Here is a 22,219-nt window from a genome sequence, read left to right as displayed (position 1 = left end):
CTTCCTGCCCTTTGGGCAGGGGGCTGGACTCGATGATCTCCCGAGGTCCCTTCCAGCCCTAATGTCTATGAAATCTATGAAACTATGGGGTGGCCAGCAAAAGCTTCTGCCAAACAGCTGCTTCTTGTTTCTAGCACCCTAGCTTGGGTCACGCCCACCTGGGGTGGGGAGTTGGTTGCTTAGCAACCAGAGCCACACCTCCTTCAGGGATGATACTATTTCACTTATTAGGCATCTGAGTTGATCCTGTTCTGCCTTGTCTGAGTTCCTGAAAACATTGATGTGATATGGACGGCGCTTCCTCTTTGCCACTTTTCCTGTCTTAGAATAAAGGCTGAAATGAAAGCACATTACAAAAGTAGGCGCATTAATGATTTTTCAGGAGCTCAAGCAGTTTGGAATAAGTTAATAATAGTAATGAATGAAGGATTTAGATGTGTAAGTGCCAACTAAATGTTTAATAATAGGAATCTGGCCCTCAGTTGTGCTGAATGGTAAAGCAGTTTCTGCTAGAAAGGTAAGGCAAATTAGCAGGCAGAGGGACGGGCAAGGGAAGGGTTCTGAAGCATAAAAACCATAGGCTGCCTATACACGTGCTCATTCACGTTTTCATTAGGTGTCAGAGCCGACTCATCATCACAGCTACTAAGCTTCTGCACATTTTAAAATGGCTGCAGGAGCACTTTTGCTAAACCTCAACAAATGAGGTTTAGCTAGAGAGTCCTGTCTCCACTTTTAAATGTGCAGGGACTTAATAGATGTGGCAATGAGGCATTTTAATTAGAGCCGCTTTCCAGGAACCTTTCTAATTAAAATGCCTTCCTCCCACCCCCTGAGAACATGTATAGGCTGCCATAGTGCAGGTGAATTGACTTGAGTACTGCAGTGTTTCTGGATGGGCAAACTCCCAAACAGGCCAGTTTATAGCACCAGGACCAAAACTTGCTTCTTCTGTTGGAACATTGCTGCGGTTTTTATGACAAATATAGAGCTGATCACTGCTTAGGGGATTATTTGACTTCAGTAGTGTTTTGTCTTAGCCCTCTAAAATGTATCTGTCTTTCTTGCTTCTGTCTTTGGATCATGTTTGAAAAGCCGTAATACTTAATATCTTGGGGTAAGAATCAGGTTTCTTGATACTTAGTTTTGGAATTTGTTTCTAGAGTTCCAAGGAGAGATGTACTGAAGAAGATGGAAATATGGAATAAAATACTTTCTTTCTCTCTCTAAGATTAAATACAAACATATTTGCAGAAGCCGTTACAAATTTATGCTTACTTTGTCTATTGGAGTGAGTTTTATAAAGTATGTTCTTACCTTCAATATATTTTTACTGTTTTTGCAGGTATGAGTGTAGATAATAGTTTTCAATTTGGATGGACTCCCCTTATGTATGCTGCTAGTGTTGCTAATGTGGAGCTAGTACGTATCCTACTTGACAGAGGTGCTAATGCAAGCTTTGAGAAGGGTAAGATTAACAAATGCAATTCTGCCTCTCACCAGTATATGTTATCCTGTTTGTCCTTTATTAAGTATACAGGGGAGACAGGTCACAAGTAAAGTAGACTAGATCTCAAACTTGGCTTTGTAATCAGGAGAAGGTAATCAGATTGTAGAAGGCTGTAAAATAGTCTGCCCACTCCACCACCCTGAAACTGAAAAAAAATCTGTTGACATTGGATTTACGTGTTGTACTCAACTAGTTCTAAAGTAGAACACAAGTTTAATTGTGTTCTTAGAACTGTGACCTCATTTGCTGCCTTTGTGAATAAAGCAAAGAAAATATTTGTCCAAAATTACAGCATATGGCTGTATTAATTCCATTCCCACATGTATAGTCTACAGTCAGGATGGTGGTGCAATTTGGTAAAGATTGTACAAATTTATGGAGATCTGATCTCCTTAAGACCTCTAATTTAACATCTAACAAAGTAGGCCGAAGCCTATGAAAGCTCATGCCTTTCTGAATGGTGGTTCTCAACCTAATGCCTGGGAGCTGGATCCATCCCGTAGAGATGTGCCATCCAGCCTCCAAACCTCCTCACAGACCAGAAAATATGGCCCTATGTGCTGGGTTGCATCATTGCCAAGCCAGATCTTGAATACAAGGTCACCTCCATGGGGTTGGATGGGATGAACATCCAGAGTATATAGGTGTCGCCCTGCCATGCTTTCTGCTTAACTTCAGACTAGTATGGCTCTGTTAACTTCCAAAAATAGTTGTCATTCATTTTACTCTCTTTTTATTTGGCTGTACAGGGCAAAAAATCTTCTCATTGGAACTGGAAGTCCCCGAGGAATGATGATCTGCTACCCCATAAATGAATGTGCATTAATTATGTTTTCAGTTCCCTAAAACTGCAGCACATTATCATCAAATAATTCTAAAAGCATAAAAGAACCATTGTCAAATTTTAAATCTTTTTAACTTCAAATTTTAACATAATTTCAAATACTATGTCTAACCATGATATCCCATCTCAACTTTTTAGGTTGTAGGTACTTATATTTTTCTTCTTCCCCCTTACTTTTCCTATGTGGAAGATCTACCCAACCCAACCCTAAGCAAAACAACCACTGATTTTTACCATGTAGAGAAATTAACTACATAATCCACCTGAGTGCGGAGAATGATCTCTTTTACAAAATCCAGCAACAACAAAAACACAAAATATGCTGAATTTTGTTTTAAATAATTTAAATAGCAACTCCTTTTATTTCTTGCTGTTCTCACTCTGCAACTAACTAGATTGCCTACTATACTGCCTTTTTTTGTCTTACAATGGCTCCTAATATCACCCTTTTATTCTTATTTCATAGCCCTGCTCCGTCCCTCCAGTCATTACATGAAGTCTTCTTTCGGCTGTTTAGCTTAGCCTGGCTGCTTTTTCTAGACCTGAGAAAAGACACATGATGCCCAACATTTATCCAACAGCTATGGTCTACTTATGCAATCAATAGTGACCTAGTGAATTTCTTTCTGCCTGTGAAATGGCTGCCCGGGCCCTCACTCTGCCCATGAAATCAGGGGGAAGCCCCCAAGAATTATGCAGCTCCCTAGCTATGAAGCAAAGTTGCAGCTGTGACAGAAACTACCTGTTTTTGTTACAAGTAGTATCTGTGACTAGGAGGCAAGGATTTTTATGCTATCTTTTACTGGACCAACTGTATAGTTGGGGCAAGCTGTTGGGTAAATGTTTGGGCTTTTGTAGACCATAGCCTTCAAAGGCTGTGCTTCTCTGAACAAGTTAGTCTATGAGGTTAAGCCACTCTGCCCTGTCCGTTGCTTCATTAGTAAGTGTAGCTTTGCTGCAAAAATGAGTCCCTTGTCCCACTCTACAAAGGCTGTTAACTATTCATTTGGGATACCACATGTTCTCTTATCTTATGTGAAATCTGTGCGAGTCGCAGCACAAAACATTGAAAGTCTGATGTCTTCAAGTCTCTTTCAAAGTTAATGCATATAGATTTTTTTCTCTGTAGAGAAGGATTTTCGTGGGTGATACCTTAAGGCTATCCCAAATATGGAGTTGGTCCAATAAAAGATATCACCCACAAAAATCCTTACCTCTGCATGCTTCCTGGTAGTGGTGGATTAAGATTTGTTGGAGCCCTGGGCAAACGGAAAATTGGAGGCCCCGCACACCCCACGATAAACATGAATGTATCAAAAAGCATTAATAAATAGATCCATTAAATGTTTACACATTGCATTAATAAATAAAGCACAATATGCAATGTCAAAATTAACTACTCAATTTTGCCACACACAAAACTGAGTGCAATACTGCCTTAGATGCATGGGATCACCATAAATGTATAATAACATTTAGTTTAGTAGTCATGTAGACTCTTGTTTGACTTTTTTAAAATACGCATTTTACATTGTACGTGCACTACGGTTAACTACTACAAGAAAAATACAGACCAGACCTATAGCCTCAAGTATGAGTCTAAGAATACCGTTAGCGATTCTTGCAATTAAAATAAAGCAGTAGGCATACACAATACATCCCAATATTTTTTTTTATCTTTCCTGAAACATTAAGTGCTAAACTTCATATATTGTAAAGCTCTCTTTTTTATGCCCATTGCACCTGTGTTTTAATTCTATCATTGCACAATTATGTACCCAAAATGTAGAAATATATTGATATACATAATGTGTCTCTTTCTCTACATGTATCTGTCTCTATATAGATGTGTACACACACACACACACACACACGCACGCGCGCACACACACACACACACACCACAAGTGGCACAGCAGCCCATCTCAAGCCACCTGCCTGCCCTCTGACCTGACCCTTGGGAGGGAGGACAGCATCAGGCTTCTTTCAGGCACAGGGATGGGAGAGAACAGACCAGCTGGACAGTGAGCAGCAAGGGTGGTAGGAATCCTCACTACCGCCTCACCCTGGCAGTCCCTATGGAACGGTCAGACAAGCTGCCATCTCCCTCTGGCTCTCATGTGTTTAACAGGAAGTGGAGCTTCGGTGCTTCCCAGAACTTTCCCCTGCAGACGGGAGCACAGTGAACCACTGCCATGGCCCCTGTTCCTGCCTCCAGGGGGGCCCTGATTGGCAGGGGCCCACAGGCCTGTGCATTAATCCACTCCTGTATCCTGGACCACAGTTGCAATGTCACTCCAACACTATCTTTTCCTTAGAATATTTTAAGTCCACATTATTTTCTGTAAGTTTATTAACTAACTTAGAAGCATGTTCATGTTTCCTACCTTTCTAGGTCATTAAGTTAGATACTGAACATTAATATTTAATATATACCTCTACCCACTGCTGCCAAATTAGTATGGTTTATTATTACCCTTGTTTAAAATACTCCTGCCAGCTTTCAGTACACATGTCAGTGTTGATAATAAGTGTAAGATTTTGTCAGACTATTAATCAACCGCATTCTTTTATTGTTCACAGAAGTTAAACAGTGACTTAGAAATTTCATTTTGTTTGGTTAGATACTTGAAGTTTGTTTCAAAGTTCACTGTTTTTCAAATGCCTTGTATAGAAGTTGATCATGTCCCTTTCCTTATTTTATAAACTTATTTTAATATCTCATCATGGTTTCAAGTAAGAAAAATACAGTGGAATTATTTTTTTCAAATATGTATCAGATTTTTAAGTTGAAGTATGATAAAATGTGACCAAAGCTTTAAGTTTCTCAGTGGAGTTTTTAAGGAAAACTAGATTTAGATTTTGTGTTTACAGACATTTTAATAAAATAAATTGTTGCATATTTTATTACATCACTCTTGAAGATTGAAAAAATAAAATATGTGAAAATAATCATAATATTTTGTGATGTATTGACTTTTTAAATGGTAAAATACACTAAATGATGTTTCAGTAACATGCTAAAAAAAATAAATCTTCCCTCTCCCACTGCTACCAACCAGTCTACCTTGTTATCTTTGCTTTCAGGTTCATTATGTGTGTTGTCTATATTTGCTTCTTGTTCTTTATTACTTAGACTAGAAATAGAAATTGCCAAATGAAGCAGATCAGCTGTGCTGGGATGTTGGGTGAAATGCATGTTGTCCATTGTCCCATCCACTGATGCTGTAGGGCAGCAGGCGATGTGTTTTCCCAGGACTTGAAGGGCTCAGTCCTGTGCACCCTGGAAATTCCCACACAGGATCAGACCCCTCAGGTTGCCCGGCAGCACCTGGCTTTCTCCTCTTATAGAGACATACCCTGGGGAATCTTAGGGTTGCTACTTACTTTAATGTTTCATGAGATGGGATTGTTACATAGTGTGATTTGCTTGTGTTTTTTGAAATTCCTGGTGTTTTTTTACTCTACAAATTTCTGTTTGGGGTAAAAAACAATAGAGGTCTTAAGGAGATCAGGTCTCCATAAATTTCTCTCTGGGTATGTGATTTTATTTGAATTCATAGTGCCAGTTATCTTAACTGTACTGAAAATTTCCAGTCTCTTAAGGGTTTCTAAATATTAAATAGGTAACATTATCAAACTTGAATAGTTTGAGCTATTATTTAGATGCAGTAAGTATTTAAAACACATTGCTCCAAATTATGAAGACCACAGTATTTGTGAATTTCCTGGGCATCACTCTCCGATTGTAATTTTCAATACAGATCAGTATACAGTTTTGATGTCTGCGTGTACCGCACATGCTTCAGAGGAGCAGATTGTGAAGTGTGTAGAACTGCTTCTCTCAAGGAATGCTAATCCCAGTGTTGCTTGCAGGTAAGGCACTATTAAAATTGACATTCTTGGTTGAATGTTTGTGTGTACTAATTTGATGTAATTTGCTCAGAAATCCTGGATGGGAGGTACTACGGAGATGTTTTAATTAAATAGTTGCTTGGTTCAAAAGGTGCTTTTTTCAGATTGTGTAGTTACTGTGCAAGTTTTGTTAAAATGAAGCAATTGTGTAACACTTCAAGTTTAGCAGAACATTTATTGCTACTGATAAGATAAAAAGTCTGCACTACCTTGTAATGATTTCAAAAGCCTTGACCTTATCAGTGTATGATGGTTAACTTTGTCAAATGACAAACAGCACATTTCAGTAAAGGTAAATAGCCTGGGAAAAGTGTTATATTTTTGCTTCAGATCATAAATTTAGCCATAAATAGCACTGTAGCAGTGGCAATTAAATAAAGTTTAATACTGTATTGTAATAAAGTACTTTGATCTATTTCATTAAAAGAAAAGTCAAATGATTGTTGCTTACTACATTATATTTTATTTATTACCTTCTTAGGTTTCATTATTTTAGTGCTGTGAACTTAGGACAACGTGACAACTGTTTTATTAATTTATTGCATTCCAAAGGTATCAAGTGTGACATTTGAATGCCATACATGAAAAATGAAATACAAAAGATTAGGGATGCTAGGGGAAAAAAATCATCCATCCACATGCTGTGTACAGCTCTGCAGTGTCTCTAAGTCCAAGATCATTCTGAATTAAAAGAAGAAAAGATGGGAAATGCATAAACAAGGGAAAGGAAGTGAGGCTGAAGCCTGGTTGTTGATAAAAAGTTGAGGAACGGACACTGTAGTACCAGAGAGTGCTCGTGATTCAGGCTTGCTTCTGCATCTCTTGAACCAGTTTTAGGTGCCTTTCTGGTAATAATTAAAAAAGTCCCAGTGAAATGTATATATGTACTAGTTTTTACTGAAACTAGTCTGTATTGGAGAAACCATTTTAAAAGTTGCAACCAAAACTTTGTTAATTAGAGAATCAATTTCAGCATGCCACAGAAGGGGACAACTTGATTTCTTATGTTGTACCTTGATCAAATATGACTGAGAGCCTTGCATTTAATCCTGATCCTGGCTGTCCCCACAGAAAACATGCTTTCTTCCAATTTTTTGTTCTTGTGTTTTATCTCATCTCAACAGTCACTTAAATCATGCTTAATCCTGCACCAGGATCCAGTTATCAGATCAATATAAGTAAATGAATTCTCTTCCTGCAAATTCCCACACACAGCATCTTGCCTACAACAATTTATTTTTCCCCCTCCTGCTATTTTTTTTTCCTAGGGTCCTGGTGGCATCTTCTTCCCATTGAATGAGCCTACTTTGGCTCCCAGTCACAGCTTTTCAGGTCTGTGGAATGGTGAAACTCCTCAGGGCTCCTCAGGTTGCTTCTGCATCTCTTGAAGCAGCATTGCCCTTGCCACTGAACAAGCCGAGAAGGAAGGAGACCAAATAGTTTTTGTGTCCCAGATGGAAAAAGAGTGAGAAACCAAGGTTTAAGAACTTTCTTAACTGTTTCTTTCTTTGTTAATTCAAACCCCCAGGTTAGATTTTTCTTTTTTCAGTTGTAGTCATGCCTTCCATCGCTTTTAAGGGTTTACTCTGACCAGATACAAAACTTTCCTTTTCTCAGACCGTTTCACCTTGAAATACTATGTATACTTTTCAGGATAATAAGTCTGAATTTTCTTTGAATCTCCCTTCTCTGGAGGAAAGAAGAATATCTGTCCAGGCAGAAGTTGAGATGTTTTCTTCCCTTTAATTACTACAGAAAGCTTGTCTTTAACCTAAGAGGACAGGTAGAAATGTCTGTTTGCCAAGAATAGCAGATCTCTGCATCTGAAGAGAAAATATTTTAAATTAGGTAAAAGTTGCCAGCATGCTGTCATAAAACTGGTTGATGTGGTAGTAGCTAAATTAGTTAAAGGATTTTTTTTAAACAAAAAAAGTAAGTTTATCTTTATGTGTCAAGCATAAGCATGAACTGAAAGTGGAAGAAGTCTTAATCTGGCTTGCAAAGCATGCAGAAGAAAACTTTTTTCATCTCATATGTTGCACAGCAGTTTTCTTATATGAGTTCTGAGATCTGACCTGTCTACGTTGAAATTAAGATGCTGTGTGCATTCTTATCATTAATATTGTAGAGTTGTATTTTTTATAGCATTTCTGATGCCTTGAATGTTTTCAGTGATTGCCATTTGCCAAATCTAGCTTTAGATAATACTTAAAATGGCTTTTATAAAAGGATAGCCTGTGCTCGTACCATATGTTTTATGTATGTTGAGAAACAGGATCACCTTCATGGCAGAGATGTTTGTGTCAGATATGCTTAATAGTTAGCATTGTAGAGCCACATACATTCTTGATGACGATCACTGCTTCATGTGTATGTTCTTAAAAGTAAAAAAAAAGGAAAAACTTAGTCATGTCAGTTGGAAATATAGTTACTGTTTATGTTTTCATTGTGCTTGATTTGCTTATTTTGCATGATCTCTTAGGAAAATCAGATCCCTTTTTTCAGAAGCTTTCTTTAGTCGCCCTCTAGTGGAGATATATATAAAAACATAACTGTTGGGCCTTTTTTAAAATTACCTTTTATTTATTCTTAGAGCATAGGAGCCCTCATAATGGGTCAACCTTGAGTGGAGGGACAAGACCCTCTAGCCAGGAACCCCCTGCTTTGGTCCCAGCAGGAGTGTTGGCAAAAACTGGTCAAAGTCCCTAGCCTTGGCTGTAGCTAGCCTGTAGCCAACACCCAATGCCTCATAGAAAGGCTTAAAAACACTGTGTGGGGGTGGAGTCGGGCAACAAGCAAAGCCCAGAAGCATAGGCGATTCCCATAATTGAACATAGGTATAGCTATGTCTAGATCATCCTTGACTAGTGGATATCCAACATCTTGAACACCTCCACTGATGGAGAGTCCACAAATTCCGTAGGCAAGCTATTCCACTGCTTCATTGTTCTAACAGCGAAGAAATTTTTTTTTTCCCCCAGATAGCCAATCTAAACTTTGCTGTAATTTTAAGCCTTTGGGCTGCATCCTCCTTTCTGCAATAAGAGAAAAAAGGTACTGTCCCTCTTCTTTATGGCAGCCCTTCAGGTATTTGAAGGTTACTGTCATGTCTCCTTTTAGTGGGGTATAGGTTGTAGCTCCATTGGTCTAAGGACATAGGCAGACAAACTTCTTTGGGTAAGTCTGATATCTTTTATTAGACCAACTCATATAGTTGGAAAAATTCTTCTTAGCAGACTTTTGGGTATAAATACCCTTCACCAGGGTAAGGACACATCTGCAGTTGGTGTGTGTTCTTCCTGGATGGAATGAATAGTAAAGAAGCGAGAGGCTGGTATGCATGCAAGAAAAGCAGTCAGTGCAGATCCAAACTGAGAAGTCAGTGGGTGAGAGACAAGTGGTGGGGAGGGAAGGGAAATGAAAGTAGCTGGTAAGTAGTAAAGAGGTACCTGGAGTCAGATGTTAGGCAGGTGATAATATATCATAAATCTAATGTCTATAGTTAGTCCATTATTTTTTGTAACCAGGAGGTTGAACAAGTGAAGTTCATGAGCACATCTGTGAAAGTGTATTGTAAGTTCCCTTTGAGGATTAGAACTGAGAGATTGGAGAGAGAGTGGCTTTTTTGTGAGAAATGTGCCCCCACAGGTAATGTGGCATTCCTGTCTTTAATAGATTTTCAGTGTGTGTTCATTCTGGTGTGCAGTTCTTGTTTGGTCTCTCCTACATATTTTCCATCAGGGCATTTGGTGCATTGGATGAGTTTTATATTACATTTCTGGAGGTGTAGCTCTAAGATCCAAGTGTAGTAATTGTGGGGGTGGTGAAGATATGTTGGCAGGTTTTACATTTTTGTCATGGCATGGTTTGGATCCATTTCCATTTGGTGGATGAAACTCTAATCTTGACCGCTATATTGACTACTTCAGGGAAAGAATGAACAATGAAATAACAACACATGCCACCATAACAGCCTCTCCCTATCAGAGAGAAAGGATCTAACCACCAAATAGTAATAAAACCAAAAGTTGAAGGAGGAGCCTAGTCATCCTTAACTGTGAAGACTACATAAAAGAAGCCAACAGACAACTCTATGACACCACCTACTACAAAGAACTACAGGAAGATCCTACTCCCCTTTTCACCTTGAAACTCAACAATTCCATCAAATCATTTCCATCACAACTACAAGAAAAACTACAGAACCTTGATCCCTCCACTACCTAACCCAGGGACTTTTTACATGATTCCTAAAATCCACGAACAAGGGAACCACAGCAGACCTATCATTTCATAGATTTCATAGACATTAGGGTCTGGAAGGGACCTTGTGAAATCATCCAGTCCAGCCCTACTAGGCAGGAAGTGAGCTGGGATCAAGTGACCCCAGCAAGAAAAACATCCACATGTTTTTTGAAAGAGTCCAGAGTAGGTGCTTGCACCACCTCTGGGATGGAGTCTGTTCCAGACCCTGGACACTTGCACCATAAAGAACTTTTTCTTATGTCTAGTATAATTTGACATTCCTGGAGTTTATGGCTGTTAGACCTTGTTATCCTTTGGGGAGCTCTGGTGAACAGATGTTCTCCCAGCTCCTGATGTACCCCTTTTATCTAATTGTAGGCTGCTACTAGAACCCCCTGAGCCTTCTCTTTTTCCGGACTGAAGAATCCCAAGTCCCTCAGCCTCTCTTCGTATGGTCTGCCCTCCAGGACTTGGCTTATACGAGTGGCTCTCCTCTGGTCTCTCTCAAGCTTTTCCAAATCCCTCCTAGAGTGGATGGCCCAATACTGGATGCAGTACTCCAACTGTGGTCTCACCAGGGCCGAGTAAAGTGAGAGGATGACATCCCTGGTTTTGCTGGAGATGCATCGGTGGATGCACGCCAGAGTTTAGTTTGCTTCTGCAGTCACAGCATTGCGTTGGTGGCTCATATTCATCTTGTGGTCAGTCAAGACCCCCAAGTCTCTTTCGGTTGTGATGTTAGCAAGCTGTCGAGCCTGTAAGTATGTTGAAGGTTCTTCCTACCAACGTAGGAAGCACCTTACACTTCTTTACAATGAAGGCCATCAGGTTCTGGTCAGCCCTCATATCTGAAGAAGGACTTTTTGTTGTCCTTGATTCTTGTAGCTAGTCTGAGTTCGGTTTGTGCCTTGGCTTTTCTGGACTGCTCTCTACAGGTGTGGGGTAGTGCTGAGTAGTCCTCTTTGGTGATGCTTCCCGTTTTCCAACTGGTGTAGGCTTCTCTTTTGAGATTAATGTCCAACAATTCCTTGTTCAGCCAAGGGGTGTTCCTTGTCCATTGACTACATTTCTTGTGAGATGGAATGGCTTTCCCCTGTGCTTCAAGGATTGTTTTTGAGAGATGACCATGCCTCGTGTACTCCCTTTTCTAGGAGTGGTATGGCCTCTAATTGCCTGACTGACAAAAATCTCTGAGTTTGCAAGTCAGCCTTCCCAAAGTTAAGGATTTCTGTTTTACTGAGGGATTTGCCTGCTCTTCAGTAAACTGAGAAGGTGACCAATTCATGGTTGCTGTCACCAACCTTCCCCTCAATTCTCACATCGCTCACCAGGTCCTCCCCTTTGGCCAGGACCAGATCAAGCAGTGCCTCTCCTCTAGTCAGCCTATAGACGTCCTGCATTAGGTAGAGGCCATCAATGCAAGCAAGAAAGCTGTGTGATGTGTCAGATTTGGCTGTGCACTCATCCCAAGAGATGTCAAGGAAGTTGAAGTCCCCCATGACAATCATGCATCGGGAGTGCACAGTCTTAACCAGGTCCCTTTTGAATTCCTGATCAAGTTCTTCCCCTTGGTGGGAGGTCTGTAGTAGACTCCTACAGGTATGTCACATTCCCCATGTTCTTCCCCTTTTTTGACCCAGAGCGTCTCAAGATGCCCTTATTGGTTAGAAAACTCCATTTGCAGGGAAGTGAATTGATCCTTGACACAGAGAGTAATACCCCCACCCCTCTTCCCCACACGGTCTTTCCTATACAAGGTGTAACCCTCTAAAGCAATAGACCAATCATAGGTAGAGTCCCACCAGGTCTCCCGTTATCTGTACAAGGTCATAGTCATTTTCATATAGGAGAAGGGCCATCATTTCCAGCCATGGAACTCTAACTGGGGAAATACCAGGTTTCATTGAATTAGTCCTAAAACTGCTTGTCATCCAAAGACTGAATTTTGTCCAAGATGCTACAGACTTTCTATGAAAACTTAAAAAACATAGACCACCTTCCCAGCAACACTCTCCTAGCCACCCTGGATGTTACCAGATTATATATCAACATCCCACACCAGGATAGTATGTAAGGCAGGCTTGGATACCTACAAGAGCAAGATGACAACTCGAAGTACAGACCCAAAGATGTTACTGACCTTATAAACTTCATCCTCACATACAACAACTTCACTTTTAATAACCAACACTTCCTTCAGACCATGGGCATGGCTATGGGCACCAAAATGGCCCCAAAATATGCCAACCTTTTTTATAAGCCACCTGGAAGAAGAATTCCTCAAGGACTGCACCATCAAACTCTTGCTGTACTTATGATATATTGATTACAAGTTTATCATGTGAACTGAAAATCTTCAATCTCTGATTGAGTTCCTTCAGACGTTCAACAATTATCACCCCTCTATCTGACTATCTCTTGAATACTCCAGCACCAACATCTCCTTTTTTAGACAGGGTGATCAGTATCCAGAATGGTAAAATACAGACTGTGTTATACAAGAAACCCACAAACCAACATACACATCTGCACAGAACCAGCAATCACCCTAAACACACCAAGAAAGCTATAATACAGCCAAGCCAAATTTGCACCAAGGAGAACACCCGGGATTGCCATCTCACAAATCTCAAAAAGGCTTTCACTCAACAAGGACATTCCTCCAGAGAGAGAGAGAGAGCACATGAAAGAGTCACCCGGATACCATGTAAAGAATTGCTGCAGTACAGAATGAAAACCCCCATGAATTGCACACCATGGGTTATGGCATATCATCCCTCCCTCAAATCTATACAGAAAATCCTCAAACAGTTGCAACCCATACTAGAAGAAGCCCCAATTCTTAAAGACATCTTCCCAGAATCACCCATCCTAGCCTTCAAACAAGCACTGAAACTCACTAACCTCATTACCAGAAGCAAACTGTCTATGGCCCAAAACGCACCAAATTGCACTAACTCTTCCTGCTGTAAGAATGAACAGTTTGAATTAATTATTTTAACAAGTGCTCCTATGGAGTCTTATGGATGGATCTTGGGATTTGGCGTGTAATTGATTCCTCATTTGATAAGCCATCATCCTTCCTCCATCCCAAGGTAGAACAACGCTCAAATTAGTAACTTTTTCCACCTCAGTTATGTTCTGTTCATTGACATCACAGGCACCATTTTTTCAGTAGCTTACAATTAAAACTTTCAATTGGCTTACTGTTAAAAATCAATTCTGTTCACATGAGGGCTCCTGTACTTCAATATTTCCTCCCAACCCTTGTCCAGAGTAGTCTGACTATTGATTTAAAGGGCATGCTGCAAAACCATTTTAGATGCAATTTTGGGAGGGTGGGAAAGAAGTTTGGGTTCTTGTTTTGTTGTTCTGGATTGGATTGGCTTTGATTCTAAGTGGTGATATTTTTCTGAATTTTCTATTTAGTATATTTTTATATGGATACCCTTGTACATTTCAGATAAAAAATGCAAATGTTATGTGGTTGCAACTGAAACTAGTGACTGTAGTATTTTCTTTTTATATAGCCCTAATTCTGTTGTATGCGCCCCCACCACCCTCCTTGAACCAGAAGAGACTAAAAGTATCTACCCTAAGCCTGAACAAATTACAAAGGAAACTAGCAAGAACACCCAATTCAGAGCTGTCTTCTCATCTTTATTCACAGAGATTCTCCTGAAAGAAGCCAGTTTTTGTATATGTCCCACTTTGTTCCTCAACCAAGAAGAACTGATTGCTTGCTGATAAAAGTTGGTGGCATTTTTTTCTGCACGTGATCCCAATAGGCCATCATCTCTCCCAAAGATAAATTCCATCATTGTACAGACCAGTGTTATTATATGCTTCTACAATAGGAGGAGATGCTGGCTACTTCTGACTGGTGCAGAGGTCCTTACTTGATGTCCACAAGTCCTCTTCAATTTTCTCCGTTTAAATTTCTCCTCTCTGTTACGGCTGACACTGAGCTAGAAGCATAATGATCTCCCCAGCTTTAGACTTGCATGAAACTTTCTGTAAAACCTGGTACTGCCAACAGACCACTGATTACATTGCAGGTTGGCACCCTGGTGGACCAGCTACCCAAAAAGCTTTGCCAGCATTAGGATTTACAACTCAGTCAGTTGTTTGATACTTTATTGAATAGTTATATAAGCACATCCTAATGGAAAATGGAATGTTCTGAGTGCTGTTGCTAGGCTCTTCCTAATGTGTCCAGCATTAGTGGCTGTGAAGTGGATTGCTCTAGACCTACTCCATGGCATAGTAAAGACCTATTCCACTCTTGTTAAAAAAAAATATACCAAAAAAACCCAAAACCTAAATGTTTCCTCTAGGCAGCAGTAATTGTACTTGAAGGCAGGTAAGCCTCAAAATTTCACGAAGCACATGCCAGCCTGTGTGGTATTCGAGATTAATGTGCCTATGCAACAGCTGCTCTCAAAACCATTTGTTCCTGAAACTTTTTCAGAAATTCCAGCGAAGTGACCTGTTGCACTTTGCTGGAAAAAAATTTGTCTACTGCTTTTTATTGTGCCAAAGCAGAGTGGGAAGTTCATTATATTAATTTGTTTTATCTGTTTCCCATCCCAAAAAAGACTCAGGGCAGCTTAAAATAAAAGACAATCATGAAAACAGAATAAAATAAGGGTGGGCTAATATGTGCAACAATATAAAGAAAGAAAACTGTTGAGAGGAGGAATGCCAAGAACAGAAATGTAATTTAGTGCGTGCAGATATTTAAGTTTTGTGTAAACATTAGCAAGATTAAAAAAAAAAAAAAAAAAAGGATGGAAGAGGTTATTTCGTGTCATGATAATCATTCATCAGATGACCTGCCACTGATAAGAGAAGGAAAGTAGAGAAATAAACAGCTCCATCCCTGGAGAGGTGATGTCCACTTCCTTAATATCGCCAAGAATTAGAGATTTTTCAAAGTTTATTACAATGTAGCTCCAGAATTAAAGTACCATGGTTTAAAATGTTTCTACTGATTTGTGAAATAACAGCACAAGGGGGCTAATGTTCAAGGTATTAAGGGAAAATATAAGACTCTATTCTGTATTAATTGTTTTTTTCTCCTTTCTAGATATTTTTACAATTAGTGTTTTTACCAGCATTAATAAGGCTCTCCTCTTTCTCCACATCCATACCAGGTCTTTTACTAGATTTAGCTGTACATCTGTTTTTCTGTCTGCCAGCAATCTTTGATGCTCTTCAGCTTCTCCTTTAGCTCTCTTCATTTTATTTGAACAATTGGCAAAGTAGGTTTCTCTGTAGTGCCTTGTGTACAAGAAATAGCAGAAGATGAGCAGAGATGAACTATCTTTTAGAAGAGGAGAGGCAGCACACAGTATTTCACAATATTAAGGTAGTGTAGAAAGAGATGCATATGCTTTGCTGTATGCATTCTTCTGCTTCCCACTAGAGGTCAATATTGTAATTAACAGTTGTAAGTAATAGAGGAAAACACTCTGCAAAGTTTTAAATTATTCCATTTTTTCCCTTAGGAAGTAATCTCTTGCTAACAGACAGATGCTGCTTCATTCTTGTACAGCTAAAATATTTGCATTACTAGCAGGAAAAATAACTGTCCACTCAGAATTGCTGCTTCATTCACAGCAATCAAAACTTAGATGTTTTTCCCTTATGTACTTATACAGTTTTTCATCCTTTGCTACACATCTTGACAGTTGATTATATTGGGTACCTCCTCACGTGATGGGCCTCTGCTCCAATGTGTGCTAATTAGCATATGTTGGAGCAGACTTGATTAATTGGGTGTATTCACATGTATTCAGTGTCCCCACCACCATTTTGAAGCGCAGGATACAATACATATGATGCTGCAGGTGCTCTAATTAAATCACCCACTTCCCACCCTGGAGCACGTGTAGAGATGCCCATTGTGCTCAGGTGGTCAAGGCACTGTAGATCTGTGTAAAGGATTTGTGCCTTGAATAGTTTAATACTTTAAGCCAATGATCCTCAGCCAGGGTGCCATGACACTCCAGGGTGCCTTGAGCTACTTTCAGGGATGCTGCTTCTCCAACCTGTTGTGGGTTTTCTGAGTTATTTACAACAGAAGAATTTCTTGATTTAGTTTTTGTAGTCAAAAGTTGAGTGCAAACTAAGAGCTGACATTTTCTGAGGAGTGCCTTGAGTCTAAAAAGGTTGAAGAACATGGGTCTAAGCCAGTAGTGCTCAACCTTTTCGCCCTGTGGTTCAGATTGATTCCTGTGCACTAGGATTCAGCTTGCACACCCAGATTGGGCTCCATACTGCCTCTTTTGGGTCCTGAGGCCCTGCACTGCCCTGCCCAGTTCCATATACCAGGGTTGGGCTCTGGGGTACCAGGGGCCAGCACCACCTCCATCTGGCCACACTTGTCAGGATTAGGGCCCCAACATACTGGAATCTGCATGCCAGAATCAGGCCCTGTGCTGCCCAGCATTCCTGATCTAGTGTGTAGGACCACAGGCAAAGGGGCTTCCCACTTGGTTGGGGAGCCCTGTGGGCTGGGTGACACGGCACCAGGGATCAGATCTGGCTCTCAGGCTAGAGGTTGAACATCCCTGATCTAAACACAGCACAGGTAGAGGGGCAAAGGATCTTATGTGAACCTAGATTGTGGTTTTTTTCAGTGTTTTTGTATTTGTATTTTGTTTTTTTTCCCATTACCACTGCCATCTTGAGCACTGTTACATTGTTCTCCTTTAAAGAGAGGAGCAGCGATGTGTATTTATCTAAGTGAACAGGTCTTCTCTCATCATGTTTTCTGGTACTTGGAAATATAGGCATAAACATGGATAGCAAGAGTGTCTTGGACTTCTCCCTATTGTACTCTTAAGTGGTGGAAGGATGTAGAAGATGAATGCTGACATGTGGTTTTGAAAATAGCAGACAGAGACTACAATAAGGACTAAGCATGTTTGAATATTTTTTCCTGGTATTCAAAAGATTTTATTCTTCACAACCAGTTACTTAGTTTAATTGAATTAAAATCTAACAATTAAAGTACCGTGAGATTAATTATTAAATTCCTAATTCTTTCTTGAATCTAAAAATCATAAAAATATATTGTTAAAACTTCTACAAACCTAGATTCTGGAGAAATATGAAAGTTAATTAAAATAATTTTGGGCTCCAAGGTGTACAGGAGGAGCCTGTGACGGAAATAATACAGCCTGTAAACCCTTAATGTTACCTTTGTCATATAATACATGTATTCCCAGTGTGACACTGTCCTTTCATCTATTTCTGTATTTAAATTATGGAAGCATCATTTGCAGATCCATGTTCAGTTAAGCTTCTTGCAGGCATTAAAAGAACAAAACCAAAAAAGACCTGTGCTTTATCGGAAGTATTGGTACATTACTTTGATCTAACTCTGCAGCATCTGTATGGATCGGGCGCTTCAGCAGGGCTTTTTGGCACTTTTAGCTAAAGCTGATTCAGTCAATTATTTGATAAAGTGCCAAAAAAGCCCCACCAAAGCATCCAGTATATACAGACATCAGGTGAGCTGGGTCCAACTAAGGCATTGCCTCTTCTGGGCATGTGCAGGCCTCAGTGTGGGAACATGCCAACTTTAAAGTGAAGCACCAGGTTTTTTTGGGATTGTTTTAATGTCTGCAAGCAACCTTAATATTGAGTTTAATTTTGCACTTATAATAATTAGTTCAAATTAAAATTTAAAAAAATGAATTCTCTAGGAAATCTGTTTTCTTGAAGCGTTACTTTTAAGATTGAAGGTCTTTTTGTATTTGAAAATTTATTTCAGAGAATGTAAGTTGTCCTTTTTCAGTGAGAACTACAGTATTTAGCATATGCTGAAGCTCATTCACTGGTAAGAGTTAGGCATGCCCCTATTAACTCTTTATTGCAGTGTTGCTTTTTGACTTTGGGCTAAATGGGAGGGCTGCCACCATTTGCTCTCTGTTAATTGGGAGGACAAGAAGAAAATATCTTTTAAAAACTTACTTTCAAGTAATTTGCAACTTCAGACATTAAAATTTCTAAGCTCAAGGCTGTTGCCTGTGTCATGTCAAGGAAGAGTTAAGGTCCTATGAGTGCTCTAGTAGTATGTCCCATTCTGGAATTTCCTGGAATTTATGTTGCTTTTATGATAATTGGAACATCTACATAATGTATTGCATGCTAATTATGGTGTGGTACTAATATCCTTAAATAATAACTGATTTTCTATTTACTGTTATTTGTATAATAGAAGTGTGAAAACATAGGTGTTAATTGGCAATACAGGCTTCAGTTCTGCAAATCATTTAAGAATATGATGAATTTCAGGCACATGTTCATCAAAATCCATGGAAACTAAGCATGCATTTAATGTTTTGTACCTGTTTGTACTTTCTGTTGTATAGTGTTGCTCTGAGTGGAGGCTATAAAACTAATACCATGGTCCATGTTTTAGCATTTGAACACAGATTTCTCCCATCTATCTCCAGGAAAAAAATGAGTCCTCTTATGTATGCTGCTCGAGAAGGCCACCCTCAGGTTGTTGCTCTTCTTGTTGCTCATGGTTCACAAATAAATGCCCAGGATGAAAATGGTTACACAGTAAGCAAGTTACTTTTATGTTCTGCATAGAATTTTATTTCTTTGTAAATCTCTCTGTTCCTATGCATCAAGGGATTCTCCAAAATGTGACAGTTCTTAAACAATTATCACATTGTTTTTAAGTAAAGTAAAATTTAGAACAAGGCTGTCTAACTGGTAGCCTGCGGGCTGCCTGCAGCCTGCACAGGGTTAAGTTGAAGCCCCTGGATTCCTGCATGGCCTCCACTTTCCATACTGCAGCCAAAGTCTCAAGGCTTCCCCTCCCTTCTCCAGCTGCTGTGTTCTGCATCTGCCCCAGGGGGAGGTGCAGTGCTGCACAGCGTGGCCTGGCGTAGGGGTTGAGGTGGAGGTCACACAGGCAGGAACTGCTGCAGTGGAGAGGGCGATGGAGAGGCATCCATGCGGGGTCTTTTTGGTGGGAGGGCACCCACACAGGTGCACAGTGCAGCAGGGGTTGTCCATATATCAACCAACCTGAGAGTTTTTCTGTTGCACTGGAATTAAGAAACTCTGGTTCTGTTTGGTTTTTTTAGACTTGGTTTCCTAAATGAAACAAAATATTTTATGTAGGCATTGATGTGGGCAGCACGACAGGGACATAAACGTGTAATTTTTAAACTGCTTGAACTTGGAGCTGATAAAAGTCTACAAACCAAAGATGGAAAGACAGCTGGAGAGATTGCCAAAAGCAATAAATATTCTGAGGTATCAGTCTCTACAGATAACCTAATTTCATGTGTTGTCTGAAATGTTCTCTTTGAGTTACAACTTTTTGCAGCAATGTTTATTTAGGTACTTGCACTAATATTGGGATATATTTTCAGCCACCCAATATTTAGTAGTCATATTTGCATATGCTGAGATTGTGATTTTAAAGTTATTGCACATCTGTAGTGTTGCTAAAAGAACTTTTATTGTAAAGTGTCTCAGCTTCCATGCATTCAAATTTTGAATAGTTACGTGCTTTTAAGTATGATTTCAGTATTCGCTGCATGAAAAAAACAGATTTGGTAATTCTATGCATCTATTATTTGAGAAATATCTTGTTAATTTCTACCAAAAAAGTGTTTGGAATAGATTGCAACGTGCAGCTTTGACTACATTCAGGAAACTTTTTCTGGAAAAGTTCTAAAATTGCTCAGATATGCAGCAAGAGGTGCAGGCTTTATTGTTCTATAGTGAGTACTAAGATTTTACACCATTCGTGCTTGCAAAGTAAGCACATCTAAAAAGGTTCAGTCAGCTCATGACCTTAAATAACAGCACCAGAACCAATAGTCAAGATTGTTTGTTGTCCTTAGTAGCATCCATTCACTTCAAGAGAATGCTTCTGAACATACTGTCTCCAAACACTTTTGTTTTCTTCCTTTGGACAAACTAAATATATGGTGAGGGACAAAATGCCTTTTATGTCATTTAGGAGGCCATGAGCAGATATTAAATGTTTCTCCCCTCCCTTCCTCCCCTCCCCCCAATACATTTTTGAATGGGATTAGACAATGCAGTTGCCAGTAGATGACTGGATTGGGCTACATAGGAGATACGTTTTAATAACGTGCCATGTCATCCGTTCCTGTTCCTTTTAATCTGATAGTCTACTCTTCACTCTTGTAGTGCTTCAGGAAAATTTCCTTTTCTAAAAACTGAAGAGCAAACAGATTTCTAACACCATTTGAGATAACCACCAGGTATAATTTATGGACTGTTTAGGACCAAAACAAGGTTACAGGTATTGCCAGCTCCCAGTGCTGTGATGCCAACTCAGAAGACCCCTCTATATTTGTATCTCATTGTTCACTTATCTGAAATTTATTCCCTAATTCTTTCATCCTAAGCATTAGAAGAAGGGACAGTGGAAGCAACAAGAGACAGTTGGGCAAGAGGAAAACCAAAATTATACTCAACCAGAGGAGGCACAAAACTTGTCTTTCAGCTTCTTTTATGGCAAGAAATGGGGAAATGGTGTTTTTGAATAAAGAACCATAATGACAGTGAGATCCAGGACCAAATTTTTACTCTCCTCTTTGAAAAAGCTCTGAGTCAGTAGGGTGTTTTGTAGCTGCAGACTCTTGAATTGCAGCTTTCATATTTTTATAAAATCATATCTGCAGCCATTATTCTTACAGAGAGAACTTTGAAAACATAAAAAGGTGAAGCGACATTTGACTGTTAGCTCCTGACAGCTCTTAATTGTCACTCGTTTTAGAGTTCCGCTGAGTTGCTGGGTCTACTGCTGTGCTATTTATTATTTTTCTGAGACTTGGTAGCATACAGCATTATTGCAGTTAAATAGACCATCCTGCTGCAAGTGTGGGCATCCAATTCTTTATTTTTAGTTTCTGGCTCTCCAGCTTTCTCTACCTTCGGGGGAGTTGCTTGGGTTTCAGTGCAAGTATTCTGCTCTGCTGCCTGAAGTCAGGCAGTGGAGGGGCAGGGAACCAGAATTGGAATCCAGTGACAGCCAAGGATTATTGATCTGAGTAAATGAATCATTGAAGTTGATTACCAGGGTCCTTTTTTCCTTGCACATGCTAGCAAAAGTGGCTTTTTGTCCAAGCTGCCTTCAAAACAAAAAGAAAAAATGTTGTTGATCTTTTTTACTGCAGAATATTTTCAACTAGAAATTTATATTGGTGTAAAGATTTGAGTGATGAGAACAATGGATACTAAGTAGAGATGCAACTTGTTTAATGGTGCCATGTCATTTAAAGTTTTTTTTAGATGAATTTGGTCTAAGTGCAAACTTAGACCACAAAATATTTGAAAAATTATTTTATTTGAGTGTCAATAATTATTATTTTTGTATACTAATATTCATTTATACTAAATATTTATAGACAAAAGTTAAGTGTATTCACACTTTTGTTTTTAAGAAAGTTTGCTCGCTTGCAAGTGAAGAATTTTTGTTTTCCAACAAAAGAATATATTAGATTTTAGTTAACTTATGACCTCATACTGCCTTTTAAATTTCAAATCAGGATGGTTTTCTTGAGTCATCCTGTACATACAGAAGCTTTACAGTCTGTACTGGAATTTGGTGGGTGTACTAGCCTTCATGTTCTTGAACATTAAAGCTCTGTGGGCTCACCTCTATTATAGATGTTTTGCTTTTATCACAAATGATA

General features: G+C 39.4%; 1 protein-coding gene across 1 annotated transcript in view; it reads left to right on the top strand.

Annotated features, from left to right (window-relative positions):
• ASZ1 (ankyrin repeat, SAM and basic leucine zipper domain containing 1) overlaps positions 1-22,219 on the top strand; it is a 54,293-nt gene that overhangs the window by 15,323 nt on the left and 16,751 nt on the right. Inside the window, exons 3-6 of the mRNA XM_019543423.1 lie at positions 1,346-1,468; positions 6,119-6,230; positions 18,983-19,094; positions 19,665-19,799. Of these exons, the coding sequence (XP_019398968.1) occupies positions 1,346-1,468; positions 6,119-6,230; positions 18,983-19,094; positions 19,665-19,799 (482 nt within the window). The remainder of the gene's footprint in view (positions 1-1,345; positions 1,469-6,118; positions 6,231-18,982; positions 19,095-19,664; positions 19,800-22,219) is intronic.

The sequence above is a fragment of the Crocodylus porosus genome, unplaced genomic scaffold (assembly GCF_001723895.1).
Source record: "Crocodylus porosus isolate Cpor-Errol unplaced genomic scaffold, CroPor_comp1, whole genome shotgun sequence".
Taxonomy (NCBI): Eukaryota; Metazoa; Chordata; order Crocodylia; family Crocodylidae; genus Crocodylus; species Crocodylus porosus.
Note: the sequence above shows the minus strand (reverse complement) of the source record. Positions and strands in the feature narration are given on the sequence as shown.